At 45.8% G+C, this 14,780-nt stretch overlaps 2 protein-coding genes across 2 annotated transcripts in view; one reads left to right on the top strand and one right to left on the bottom strand.

The window, feature by feature from the left end:
• The window catches only part of RIBC2 (RIB43A domain with coiled-coils 2), a 41,433-nt gene extending 37,458 nt beyond the window's left edge, over positions 1 to 3,975 (bottom strand). Inside the window, exon 1 of the mRNA XM_089680768.1 lies at positions 3,707 to 3,975. Coding sequence (XP_089536894.1) covers positions 3,707 to 3,823 — 117 coding nt within the window. The 5' untranslated portion in view covers positions 3,824 to 3,975. The remainder of the gene's footprint in view (positions 1 to 3,706) is intronic.
• Positions 3,976 to 4,031: 56 nt separating this feature from the next.
• The window catches only part of SMC1B (structural maintenance of chromosomes 1B), a 191,437-nt gene continuing 180,688 nt past the window's right edge, over positions 4,032 to 14,780 (top strand). Inside the window, exon 1 of the mRNA XM_089680767.1 lies at positions 4,032 to 4,188. Within this exon, the coding sequence (XP_089536893.1) occupies positions 4,080 to 4,188 (109 nt within the window). The 5' untranslated portion in view covers positions 4,032 to 4,079. The remainder of the gene's footprint in view (positions 4,189 to 14,780) is intronic.

Raw genomic sequence — 14,780 nt, forward strand, 5'->3', positions numbered from 1 at the left:
AGCTATTGACTCTGCAGACAGTTGGCGACTTCTACGTACTGTGCGTTTCAGCATGCGCTGACCCCACTCTGTCATTTTACGTGGCCTATCACTTCATGGCTGAGTTGCTGTTGTTCCCAGTTGCTTCCACTTTGTTATACCGGTAACAGTTGACCGTGGAATATTTAGTAGCAAGGAAATTTCATGGATGGACTTATTGCACAGGTGGCATCCTATCACGGTAGCACGCTTGAATTAACTGAGCTTCTGAGGGAGACTCATTCTTTCACAATTGTTTGTAGAAACAGTCTGCATGCCAAAAGGTACTTGATTTTATATACCTATGGCCATGGAGGTGATTGGAACACCTGATTTGGAAGGGTGTCCCAATACAGTAGTTTTTACTATAACGTTGTGCTTGATAAATCATTGTGCAAATATCATGTGACATAAATAAACTGGAGCTACAGCCATTTTATTTTCCAGGGTCTCTGCTTTCAGATATCATCTAAATGTTTGCGACTAATAATCAGACCTAAAATGATTTAACAGGTTTGCAAAAAATTCAAACATAGCTCAAGCAGCAAAAGGGTTAAAGGATAGATATTAATATAAAGATTAACTTTCTATTAATGTGCTTTGATACAGCACTTTGGGAACATCCAACCTCTTTTGCAATTACCTTTTGAGGCTTTCCCTCCTTATGGAGGGTGTCAATGATGGTTTTCTGCACAACTGTCAGGTCAGCAGTCTTTCCCATGATTGTGATTCCTACTGAACCAGACTGAGAGACCATTTAAAGGCTCAGGAACCCTTTGCAGGTGTTATGGCTTAATTAGCTGATTAGAGTGGGACACTTTGAGCCTAGAATATTGCACCTTTTCACAATATTCTAATTTTCTGAGATTGTGGATTTGGGGTTTTCATGAGCTGTAAGCCATAATCATCACAATTATTACAAATCATGGCTTGAACTATCTTGTTTTGCATATAATGAGTCTATCTCATATATTAGTTTCACCTTTTAAGTTGCATTACTGAAATAAATGAACTTTTGCACGATATTCTAATTTTTCACGTTTCACCTGTATGTCCAATGCACAGCCGGTGCAAATTCAGTGTGATTTTAAAGACTCCTATCCAATTTCTGAGCAGTGGCTTCAGGTGCGGATTACAGGCTATTGACTTCTATAGGATCTGTTCCTAAACCACACGTGTGAATAGGATAATATCCTGTCCTGAACCTGATGTAAACCTGACATGAACCTGTGAACAACTACTGTATCAATTAGCTGTGGAACCTGAGCTTCAATCCACTCTTCATATGTGTGAATCAGCTCTTTTAAAAGCGCCCCCAAATGAATCTAATAAATATGCGTGCTTGTGGCCACCAAGACATAAGGTACTGCTGTACTTTTTGTGTGCTTCTGCATGTTTGGCAGCCCACTTAAATATATTATGTGAACACTGCATTTTCATCCCCCGGTCTCCCCCGCAGCCAGTCCAGTGATTTGAACTCCCCACTCTTTTCCCTCTCCACTGTGCAGCACTTTGGGGATGGATCAGAGTGAAGCTCTGTGATGGTGCCGGCCAATCTGAATTGCTCTGGTCTGTCGCGGGAACACTGCTGGACTAGTTTCTTGGGCATGGACAGCTTAGTGTCTCTGGAGGCAAGTAAAATGGAGAGCTGAAGGGGGTGGGCAAAGGGGGAGTTGGGTTTTGTGTTTGGTATTAGTTCGCCTAAACATTTTTTTCTGTAAGGCCCCATTCACACCTGCGCATTCCTGAAATATACACAGAAATGCACTTGTGGAGCCATTTATTCTTAGTGTACCCAAAAGCGGCTAGCAGACATTTGTCTTGACGAGTGACAAAGGCATCAAAACACATGGTAATAAAAACAAAAAGGTGTGGAAGCTTCTTTGATCTGCATAGGGCAGCCCTATGTGTGTTGTACAAAACACCCAAAAACGCATGAAAGAAACTGCATGCAGGAACACGCGTTCCTGTGATGACTAGTGTGAATGGGCTTCCCAGTGCTGTTGCGCGATAAATTTATATAAAAAAAAAATGTGCACAGGTGTAAATGGGGCAGAGAGGTGAACTAAGGCTGGCCATACATTATACAATTTTCTTTCGAATTTTGGTTTAAATTTACCAAAAACCATATAATATAAGGTCAAAACTAACAACACTTTCAGTTGTATCCAATTAGGCAGGCACTTGCACTACATAGTTGAAGGTAAATCTAAAAGGAAATTGGACAGAAAATTGAATAGTGTAAGGCCAACCTAACACATTGCAGGACAGGGTCTCGGAAAAAAAAAACAGAATAGCTGAAGCTGGGCTTCAAATATTACTTTAATGCAGGCCATAGACGGGGAGAAAACCGGACGTTTTTTTTTTAGAAAAACGAAAAATCGGTCGTTCAATCAGCCGACGTTACCACCACTGGTAAAAAAAAAGTCGGCTGATTTTCGTCACGTCTACGGCCGGCAATTAATATAATAAATAGTGTCCCTGCAGAGAGCTCCGCTATTATATTTGACATTTAAAAGAAGAAATACAATTTGAAGAAGAAAAAGAAGAAATAGAATATGCAGAAGAAGAAGAAATAGAATATGAATAAAAAGAAGAAATAGAATATGCAGAAGAAGAAATAGAATATGAAGAAGAAGAAATAGAATATGAAGAGGAAGAAGAAATAGAATATGAAGAGGAAGAAGAAATAGAATATGAAGAAAAAGTTGCAACATTGTACCTATTTGTATCCATTTCGGATACAGATGTTTCTATTTGGATACAAATAGATACAATGTTGCTATACTCTTAAATGTCAAATATAATATCAGACTGAAATTCTTTTTTTTTCTTCTTCATATTCTATTTCTTCTTCTTCATATTCTATTTCTTCGTCTTTATATTCTATTTCTTCGTCTTTATATTCTATTTCTTCTTTTTATTCATATTCTATTTTTTTCCTTTTCTTCTTTCATGTCACTGCTCATGCGCATTTTTTAAAATCGGTAAAAAGATCGGCTGATTTGTCCATCATTGCCATGAAAATCGGCAGAACGACAAATTTGGCCGATTATTTTCCAGCAGGACCGATAATCCAAAAGGGCAAAAATCACGAAAAACAGACGACCGATTACCGCACTAACGATCCGAAGATCGGCCAATTTTTATTGGCCGTTTTTCGTCCCATCTATGGCCCGCATAAGAGCCCTTTCACAGTCATATGACTTGTCTTGCGACTTTGGGGTGAAAAGTCGCATGACAAGTGGCCCTCCCCCCATGTTTGACAATGGGTACCATTCATATCTTCAAGTCACAGCAACCTCAAAGAAGTTCCTGTACTACTTTGTTCTGATTTTCATGCAACTTGAGAGCCATAGACTTCAATGTAGACCCTTCAAAGTCACATGAAAGTCGCACCTGACTGTTGTACATGCAACTTGTGTGCGACTTTGTACAGGAGAAACAATTATCCTTGGAGAAAGCCAAAGTCGCACTCACCCAAAGTCACACTATAAAGTCAAAATGGAAATCGCAGGATTTTGAAGTGGCACGTGTGAATGGACCCTTCGCTGTAGTGATTCTTTCACTTCCTATTTCAGTGATGAGATGGGAACAAATCTGCAGCCCCTGGGAACCAGAGACTAGGGCAATGGCCGCGCTGAGGCTGCAGCTCAATGTGGTGATGATACCCCCCAGTCTGTCTCACCCCGATGGTCCTGACTCTGGCGTCGAAGACCCGGCTCTGCCTCTGCAGCTCGGCATCCCTTCTCCTCTGCAGCACGGTCGCCTCCTTCATATCCACGGGCAGATCCAACTTCTGCATGTCTCCCGTCTATAGCCTTTCCCAGCGTCACACACAGCAAACAGAAACGGTCGCTCGGCAACCATGGTTGCGCAGTGAGAAGGCGTGACGTTTCCGCGCCAGCGCTGTCTCCACAGCTCTTCACACCGCTTCCCGCGAATCTCCACTCTTGAGTCTCGCGAGATCTCGTTCCCGCCCAGGCGCCGCTCTGGGAGAGGAGTGACGGCTGCTGGCGGGAACAGTTTGTGGCGTGTGGTGCGGATCGCTCACCGGGCAAATGGGATACCTCAGTCACCTCGTCCTGCAGGACTTTAAATCCTGGCGAGGCCGTCAGATCATAGGGCCCTTCAAACGGTTTAATTGCGTCATTGGCCCCAATGGTTCAGGTAAAGGTTCGACAGGCCTATGGTGTTGCCAGGCAAGGCCCTGGTAATGACATTTACTGAGGTAACCTTTGGCCATGTTAGGACTAGAAGGCCCCCAGGGCCTGAAAGCTGCTTTAGGACTCCATGAAGTTATTTTTATTTGGTGTTAAAGTGTAATTCTTTGCAAATTTGTAATCCATTTTTATAGAGTAAAGCATGGTTCACATCTGTGCGGGTGGTGCTGCTGCGGGACCCGCAAACATACCTGCAGCTGCACCACCCACACAGAAATGCGGGACCTGCACACAAACATGCAGCTGCACCACCCACACAGGCATGCAAGTCTCGCACACATACCTGCAGCTGCACCACACAGAGGAATGCAGGACCTGCACACATACTTGCAGCTGCACCACCCACACAGAGGAATGCGGGTCCCGCACACATACCTGCACCACCCACACAGAGGAATGTGGGACCTGCACACATACCTGCAGCTGCACCACACAGAGGAATGCAGGACCTGCACACATACTTGCAGCTGCACCACCCACACAGGAATGCGGGACCTGCACACATACTTGCAGCTGCACCACCCACACAGGAATGCGGGTCTCGCACACATACCTGCAGCTGCACCACCCACACAGGAATGCAAGACCCGCACACATACCTGCAGCTGCACCACCCACACAGAGGAATGCGGTACCTGCACACATACCTGCAGCTGCGGGACCCACACACATTCCTGTAGCTGCACCACCCACACAGGAATGTGGGATCTGCACACATACCTGCAGCTGCACCACCCACACAGAGGAATGCGGACCTGCACCACCCACACAGAGGAATGCGGGACCCACACATACCTACAGCTGTACTACCCACACAGGAATGCAGGACCTGCACACATAACTGCAGCACCCACACAGAGGAATGCAGGACCCGCACACATACCTGCAGCTGCACCACCCACACAGGAATGCGGGATCCGCACACATACCTGCAGCTGCGGGACCCGCACACATTCCTGTAGCTGCACCACCCACACAGGAATGTGGGATCTGCACACATACCTGTAGCTGCACCACCCACACAGGAATGCGGGATCCGCACACATACCTGCAGCTGCACCACCCACACAGAGGAATGCGGGACCTGCACACATACCTGTAGCTGCACCACCCACACAGAAATGCGGGACCTGCACACACACCTGGAGCTGCACCACCCACACAGAGGAATGTGGAACCCGCAGGTAGGTGTCATTCTAATGGCATGCTGCCCGCACTGGTGATCGCACCTGTATTGGGAACCTCGGTTCCCATTCAGGCTGCGATTTCACAAGTAGTGCAGGGACTGCTTCCCTGCGTGTGCCAGGGCAAACGAGTCCATTCAAATGACTGCGCTCCCGTGCAAATCACAGCCTGCATGGCCACACGTGAACCCCTGGCCTAAGAAAGGGATATAACCACTGTTTTTTTTTCTCTCCAGCCATGACTTTTGGGGCAATTTCTCTTCAAGTAGAACTATAGGCAAAACCTTTTTTTGTCATTTTGGATAGAGCAAAGGAGGGTTATAACCTGTCAGATTTTTTTTTCCCCATCTTTGTCCCATTGTGGAGATATCCCATCACTTCCTATCCTATGCTGTGTTATAATGTAGCATTAGCTACTTACAGTATTGTGGAGCAGTGTATGGCAGCATTACTGGTAACTTCCCATCAGCTGCCAGAACAAAATGACATCTAAATGCTTCTCCACCATTCAGGAGAAGCCTTGTATTTTTGTCAATAAATGCAAGGCTTCCCCTTATTGGCCAGGGTAAAAAAATTGTGATGCTACCCATCTCTCCATCTTGGCCAATCGGAGGAGGCCTTGTATTCATTGCTAAAAAGGGGAGGTTCATGCTGCTGCGGAGTACAGCTTATGCTTATGGTACAGCATACACAGCAGCTGCATCAATAATGGAAATATTTCATTTGGGTCAGACTGGCTGTTTAAAGGGTAACTCCTCTTTTGGGGGAAAAAAAACAGCAAATAAAAAAGGGTAGTGGTACACCAAAATGAAGATTCTTTGACTGAAACCGAAAATTCAGTATGCATTTGACCAAAAACCAAAATGGACAGTATTTAAAAAAAAATGTGTGTGTGTGTATATATATATATATATATATATATATATATTAGTAATATATTCTCCTTTTTAATTTATATGAATTTATTTTCAACACCTTTTTGGCCTGTAGGCTGCTTTCACACTGAGCAGTTTTTGCAGCGCTTCACTTGCGGTGTTAAAAATCCTGTTTGCTGCACTTTTGGTGCATGTTTGGTGAGTTAAAAAAAAACACACCAAAAACCCATTGAGGCCTGGTTCACACCAATGCGGTTTTTAGGGCTTTTTTGCAGAAACGCCCTACAGTCCATTTAGCATGGTTTCCTATGGGACACGTTCACATCTATGATTTTTTTGAGCTGCTGCGTTTTTGGAAGGGGTCGGGGACTTTTTAAAATGCAAAATGTTGCATTTTTTGTTTTGACTTCAAAGGAGGCGCTGAAGAAAACACATGTAGTGCATTTTTGGTGCGGTTTCAAGCATTTGCTGTGTTTTTTGATGCGTGTTGTGTATTTATGTGCTAAATGCATCAAAAATGTGCGTGTAAAAACGCACTGCAAAACGGACAAAATGCAAACTGCATTGGTGTGAATCAGGCTTGAAATGCATTGCAAAAGTAGCAAAAATGCATAAAAACCACACGTTGTGGTTTTGATACGTTTTGTGTTTTTAATCTGCCCAGCAACAAATTGGCCAAAAAAATAAAAAACTGCATCAGCAAATGTGTCGAAAACGCACTACAAAACAGTCAAAACACAAACTGCATTGGTGTGAACCAGGCCTGAAATGCATTGAAAACACATAAAAAACGCACACTTACTGCATTTTTGATGCCTTTTTAATCTGCCCAACAGCAAGTTGGCCAAAATTTAAAAAAAAAACTCAGGCACCAAATAAGCATCAGAAATGTGAATACAAAGCGGACAACGCAGACTGCATTGGTGTGAACCAGGCCTGAAAGTAATTGAAAATGCAAAAAAAATGCACATGTTGTGCTTTTGCTGCATTTTGTGTTTTTAATTTGCCCAGCAACATGTTGTCCAAACTAAAAAAATGTGCATACAAAACGCAAAGTGCATTCATGTGAGCCAGGCCTGAAATGCATAAAAAATGCACGTATTGCATTTTTGATGCTTTTTTTTAACCACCTTCCATCTGCCATATAGTCCAATGACGGGCGCAAGGTGGTTTCTCGTTCTGATAGGACGTCCTATGACGTCCTTCCATTCGCACCGCGCATGCGCGGCTCAGGGAGCGTGCAGCGCGGCGATCGGATCCTTCGGACACAGCGGATCACGGAAGAGCCGAAGATGTCGGCTCGGTCATGAGATCAGCTGTGTCCAATCACAGCTGATCACATGTAAACACGGAAATGCCGGTTATCGGCATTTCTCTCCTCTTGATCTGTCACGCTGACAGCTCGAGAGGAGAGCCGGTAATCAGCTTTCCGTGGAGGGGACATGTACACTGATCATCAGGGCACTGATGATCAGTGTGCCCTGATGATCAGTGTGGCACCAGAAGTGCCACCTGTCCGTGTCCATCAGTGCCAGCAGTCAGTGCTCATCAGTGCCACATCAATGCCACATATCAGTACACATCAATGCCACATATCAGTGCCCATCTGAGCTGCCTTTTAACTAGTTGCCGACCGCAGATAGCCGAATGATGGCTAAACTGCGGCCGGCCAGTTCTGAGTGGACGTCATATGACGTCCTCCCAGAGCGCGCTCTCCTGCACGCCCCAGGGGGCGCACACCCGGCGATCTCCGTGATTGCTGTGTCCTACGGACACAGCTGATCACGTGATGTGGTAAAAGGCCACTCATACCGGCCTTTTACCACGTGATCAGCGGTGTCCAATGACACGCTGATCACAGGGAAATGCAAGTGCCGGTTCTCGGCTGCACTTTCCTCACGCTGTCAGATCGTGAGGAAAGTACTGCCGAGAACCGGCAGTTGTCAGAGCGGGGATCGACACCGATCATCAGGGCACTGATGATCAGTGCCCTGATGATCGGTGCCCAGTAATGCCACCCGCAAGTTCCGCCTACCTGTGCCCAGCAGTGCGCCCACTAGCTCCGCCCACCTGTGCCCAGCAGATCACCCACCTGTGCCCAGCAGTGCACCCACCTGTGCCACTCTGCAGTGCCACCTACCTGTGCCCAGCAGTGCCACCTACCTGTGCCCAGCAGTGCCACCCACCTGTGCCCACCAGTGCCACCCACCTGTGCCCACCCACCAGTGCTGCCCACCAGTGCCACCCACCAGTGCAGCATAGCAGTGCTGCCAGTCAGTGCCACCAGTCAGTGCCCAGGGGTTGTGCCAGTCAGTGCCGCCAGTCAGTGCCCAGCAGTGATGCCAGTCAGTGCCGTCTATCAGTACCCATCATCAGTGCCGCCTGTCAGTGCTGCATATTAGTGCCGCCTATCCGTGACACCTCATTAGTGCTGTCTATCAGTGCCGCCTATCCGTGCCACCTCATTAGTACTGCCTATCAGTGCCCTTTAGTGCTGCCTATCAGTGCCCATCAGTGCTGCCTCATCAACGCACATCAGTGAAGGAGAAAAAATACCTGTTTGAAAAATTTTATAATAGAAACAAAGAAACTTTTTTTTTTTTTCAAATTTTTTGCACTTTTTTAATTTATAGCGCAAAAAGTTGATCAAATGATCAAAATTTCATATGGGTACAATGTTGCATGACCGCGCAATTGTCAATCAAAGTGCGGCAGCGCTGAAAGCTGAAAATTGGCCTGGTAAATAAGGGGGTATAAGTGCCTGGTAGGCAAGTGGTTAATGTCACCCGTCAGTGCCACCTATCAATGCCAATCAGTGCCGCCTATCAGTGCCGCTTATCAGTGCCAGTCAGTGCTGCCTATCAGTGCCAGATATCAGTGTCATGTATCAGTGCTGCCTTTCAGTGCCCATCAGAGATGCCTGTCAATGCCCATCAGTGCAACCTACCAGTGCCTCCTCATCAGTGCCACCTATCAGGGTCCATCACTGCAGCCTCATTAGCGCACATCAGTGAAGGAGAAAAATCACTTATTTACAAAATTGCATAACAAAAACTACGAGAAAACTTTTTTTTTTCAAAATTTTCAGTGGTTTTTGGTCTGTTTAAGAAAAAATAAGAATCCCAGAGGTGATTAAATACCACCAAAAGAAAGCTCTATCTGTCTCAAAAAATGCTAAAAATTTCATATGGGTACAGTGTTGCATGACCGCGCAATTGTCATTCAGAGTGTGACAGCGCTGAAAGCTGGAAATTGGCCTGGGCAGGAAGGGGGTATAAGTGCCCTGTAGGCTAGTGGTTAAAGTGTTACTAAACCCAAGATCCTGCATTCACTCTATCTGATCTCCCACAGTACATACTACATTGAAATGCAATTATGTTTAGTAAATATAAACTGCTGATTACCTTTTCCCATCAGCAGTAAGGCTCAGTTCACACTGCTGTGACTTGAGATCCGACTTGAGACCCCAAGTCGCATGATGTGAAATCCCATGTTAGTCAATGAGAGTGATCTTAATTAGCACTACTGAAGTCGCTCCGACTTTAGAAAAGTTCCTGTACTACTTCAAGGTGACTTCTATCTGACTTGTGTCCAAATACTTTAATGGAAGTCGCCTCCAAGTCAGATCCTCCTCTATATTGATGTAATTTGAATCCGACATTACAGGAAGATTACTCAGGCATTCCCTGAAACTTGCTTCAAAGTAGTACTTAAGTTGCCTGGCAAAGTCGTACAACTTTCAGGTCGTAGTAGTGTGAAGCGAGACTTAGAGTAGTCTTGTGACTTCTATCAGTGTTCAGCAGAGCTTGTAGGAGTTTTCTTTCTGCTCTAGGAGGATGCAGAAGCCCTGACCTCTGTCCGGACAGTGCTGATTGGCCCTGTGCTGATCACATGCACTCTCCCCCCCCCCCCCCCCAAAAAAAAACCCTCTCGCAATACACACCAAACTGAGCATGTGCAGAGTATCTCCACATGATGTCTTATTGGGGGATACTGGAAGAAGTTGAGGATCAGTAAAGTCAGGATAAAACAGCAATTCTACAGTGCAGAGGGTTTAACCCCTTATGTTCCACAGTGAGTATAATAAGCATTACACAGTGAGTATAACCAGACTGATTTTACTGCTGTGGGTTTAGTAACACCTTAATCTGCTCAGCAACAAGTTGTCCAAAAAAGAATCTAAAATGAATAAAAAGAGCCAAAAATGCACTGTAAGACGGACAAAAAGCAAACTGCATTGGTGTGAACCAGGCCTGAAATGCATTGAAAACACATAAAAAAACTCACACGTGTTGTGTTTTGATGCATTTTTTTTTGTCACATGACCTATATATAAAAAAAACCACCCTAACACCCTGGTCACATCGGGTGCGACTTGCAAATCGTATGCCAAGTCGCACCCTGTTGTTCGCAATTACAATGGTCATATCGGTGTGGTTCCGAAGTAGTGCATGCACTACTTTTGGTGTGATTTGCATAGACATCTGTGTCAGATGTCTATGCAAAGCGCACCTCAAATTGGCATGTCACCAAACTTTGAAATAGTGCGGCTTCAATGTAAGTTGCACGATTTCAAAGTCGGGCTTAATGTGACCAGGGTATAAATGTAGTAAAATTGCAGGTGTGGCGTTTTCGGCGGCTATTATCGGCACCTTTTTCCTATTGGCAAAATTGTGATAACACTTTTTCGGCCACAGATATTTCGGTGCATCCCTAAAATAAAAAAATGTATACAGTTGCTACACAAACCATATTGTAATTGAATGTTAATTAAAAAAAAAATCCTTTTCAATCAGCAGTGCTATAATTTTTTTCAAAACTCAGTGCAGTATGGCAGCCTGGCTGTATTCCGTACATCGATGTATGGAACACACCCAGAAATGTAATTTCCTTCTTGCATGATTGGCTCACCAATTTTTTTAGAAGTCTGCACAAATACAAGTAAAATTTTAGGCGCCTAAAAATGTCATTTCTCTTACATTCATTGATGGACACAGCTGTTCTGAATCTGGACCATTGGGTTATGTTGCCGCCTACAGGAGAAAAAAAACTCTGCACCGCCTGTGGGCAGTCCTCTCTGGCAGAAGGAATTGGTTCCCTGCTGAGAACTGTGGTTTGCATAGAGTTTTTCCTTTTTATTTTTTCCTGCGGAAATCTTTAGTCAACAACTGGACTGGGTGATGGGCTGGATAATCTAGATCCAGAGGTCACCCCAGTCTGTCCAGTGTGCACGTTCAGACCTAGGCACTAGGTTGGCTGCAACATGCTCCATCGTGGACCAGGGCGGCCAGCAAGTTAAATGTCTTGAGACACACATGACCGGGCGCCTATAGTCTGTGTCACAGTGTTAACCGTGGCTCTCCACTTTGGTGGAGAGAAGGATCTGTCAAGGGAGCCTTACCCGTACTCTCTCCATAGACCAGTAAGTAGTCGCCCCCTCCCTTCCTGGTTGCAGTGTGGGGTTTGGGTACTCCCTGGGGTGGTCGACCCTGTGGGTTTCCCTCCGCCCCTACAGGATTGGCCAGTTAGTCACCATGCCCATACCCCCATCCCACCATCGCCCTCACGCTCACAATTTCATGGGGCTCACCTGGGAAAGATTTTCTTTCCTGCTTATGGTCATGGCTGGGTGGGTGATCCCCTGGTTTTGGATGTCACTATTGTTGCATACTATGCCCCAAACCAAGATCCCTTACCATTCCTCTCCCACATACTCTGTTATAGACCATCGTAAGCGCGGTACTTTATTTGTCAGCGGAGACTCTAATAGTGTAATATATCCCTTTCTTGACAAATCTCCTCATCCCTCCCCTGCCCCTACCTCTAAACACACCTTCCAAGCCATACTACAACGTCATTCGTTGATAGGTACGTGGCGGGAACTCAACCCGGCTAAACGCCAATACACTTTCTATTCTCACCCCCACCAGTCATTCTCCAGGATAGATCATATTTTCATTACCACCGCCTCCTCTCCCCGGCTCCTGACATCTGAAATAATTCCAATCCCTTGGTCTGACCATTGCGCCGTACACACGTCCATAGCCTCATCAGCCCCATCCCCCGCAGAATTCTCTTGGATCATTAATGATAACTTGCTCGCAAATCCAGCGCACTGTCTAGAAATCGAGGCCGCCCTCAAGGACTATTTCTCTCTTAACCAATCGCCTGATATTTCTCCTCTCCTGTTATGGGAAGCACATAAACTGGTACTGCGAGGGTTTGGCATTAGCAAAGCATCCTTCCTAAATAAAGCCAAAAGACAACAACGTCTCACTGGAACAGACCTATGATCGTTCCCATCAAGACTTCCAGGCGACCCCTTCACCTGCCAACCGTGAGGCCCTAGAGCGATCTAGATTGGCGTTGGATCTCTTTCTCACGGACCAAGCGGAACTCTCACTTCGTAGGTCTAGGCACAAGTATTATACTAAGGCAAATAAACCCAATACGTTCCTGTCCCTCTCACTTCACAGGCTGGACCAGCCCACTAGACCTATCCGGATACGCACCTCTTCTGGTAACCTCACTAGTAATCCTGAGCACATACTACAGACTTTCCATAAGCATCTGTCACAGCTTTACTCTTCCTCCACACCTTTTGATTCCACACAAGCTGATACCCTTCTAACCTCCATTTCTTTCCTGAAACTCTCAGAGTGCCAAATAGCGACACTAGAGCAACCCATCTCCCCAGCCGAAACCCTGGAAGGTATTAAAAGCCTAAAACTGCGTAAATGCCCAGGACCGGACGGTTTCTCAGCCACCTACTATAAAAAATTCGCCCATCTCCTTATACCCATACTTACTAATGCCTTTAATGCTTTACTATCTGGCCAAGCCTTCAACCCTGAAACAGTACAAGCGAACATTTCAATGATCCCAAAACCAAACTCCGATGACACGCAATGGTCCAATTATAGGCCAATCTCTCTCCTGAACATTGATATCAAACTGTTAGCGAAAATCCTTTCCATACGCCTTAATATGTGTATTGGCTCTCTAATCCATAACGACCAAGTGGGCTTCATCCCAACTAGACAAGCAGGAGATAACGTCAGACGTGCATCTCTCTTGGCAAATCTAGCCAAGTCTCGCAATATTCCCGCCTGTTTCCTGTCCTTAGATATCCGGAAAGCATTTGATACAGTTTCATGGCCATACCTCAACTACATTTTACACTGCTGGGGTTTTGGCCCACACTTTTTAACCTGGATTCTCTCGCTGTATCGAGAGCCCTCGGCCAGAATTAGGTATTTGGGGCACAGGTCAGCCCAGTTCCCGATCTCCAGAGGTACGAGACAGGGCTGCCCTCTGTCCCCCTTGCTCTTCGCTCTGGCTATAGAGCCTTTGGCCCTCTTAATCAGAGCTAATCTGGATGTCAGGGGACTCGAGATAGGAGGCATACATCATAAGTTATGTCTCTTTGCGGATGACGTCTTGCTCTTCCTCACATCCCCACTGACTTCCTCTCCTTCCCTACTCCGGCTTCTCGAGGCGTTTGGCTTGCTCTCTAGCTTAATAATAAATCCTAATAAATCAACTGCTCTTAATATCTCTCTCCCCCCTACAGAGCTGGCACATCTGAAGCAGATCCTACCATTCCCTTGGTCACAGTGTCATATCCCCTTCTTGGGAATCAAGCTGACACCTAAGTTATCAGACCTTTACGCAGCTAATTACCTACCGATGCCATGCTCTCGTTTCTCTGAAACCCAGCTTTTCCCCCAGCCTGGCAGACACCCCTATTATTCCAAGCCTGGACCTCTGCTAACCTGCTCTGTACACATCATTTTCTACAGAGGAATAAGTTTAAATCCTTTGCCTCGCTGCGGGAAACGCATAGTCTTCCAGCTTCTGAGATATTCAGATACTTGCAGCTACAACATTTTTACGCCCCTTACGCGACAGTAACCAATCAACCAGATGCCATGTCTTTCTTTGAACGGGCGTGTTGTAAAGACCCTCACAGGCGTGGTCTTATTTCATGCCTATACTCACTCTTCACTACTTCGGTTACTGCGCACCCCCCTCCCTACACCCATAGGTGGGAAAAGGATTTGGGTAAGGGACTCGACTCATCAGATTGGGACCACATTCGGGCCAACACAAAATCATCTTCGCAGAACATCATAGCATTAGAAACAAACTATAAAGTCTTAACTCGCTGGTACTTAGTCCCGGCGAGAATTGCAAAATTTACCCCTAGCTATTCACCCAACTGTTTCAGAGCTGTGCGGACCCAGGAACACATCACATTTGGTGGGACTGCCCAGTAGCCCAAATCTTTTGGGCTGAAATTTTCACCATACTATCCACACTCAGTACTATCACTCTACGACCTGATCCAGCAACAGCCCTACTCAATCAACGCCCCCATGGCATCTCCAATTCGCAATTCAAGCTCCTTCTGCAAGTCACGACGGCGGCTAAGCAGATTATAGCGAAATCCTGGAAATCCCCTACTCTAAGTGTTGCGG

This window comes from Staurois parvus, unplaced genomic scaffold (genome assembly GCF_062004578.1).
Source record: "Staurois parvus isolate SC_StPar_1 unplaced genomic scaffold, SC_StPar_1.0 ptg000249l, whole genome shotgun sequence".
Lineage (NCBI taxonomy): Eukaryota > Metazoa > Chordata > Amphibia > Anura > Ranidae > Staurois > Staurois parvus.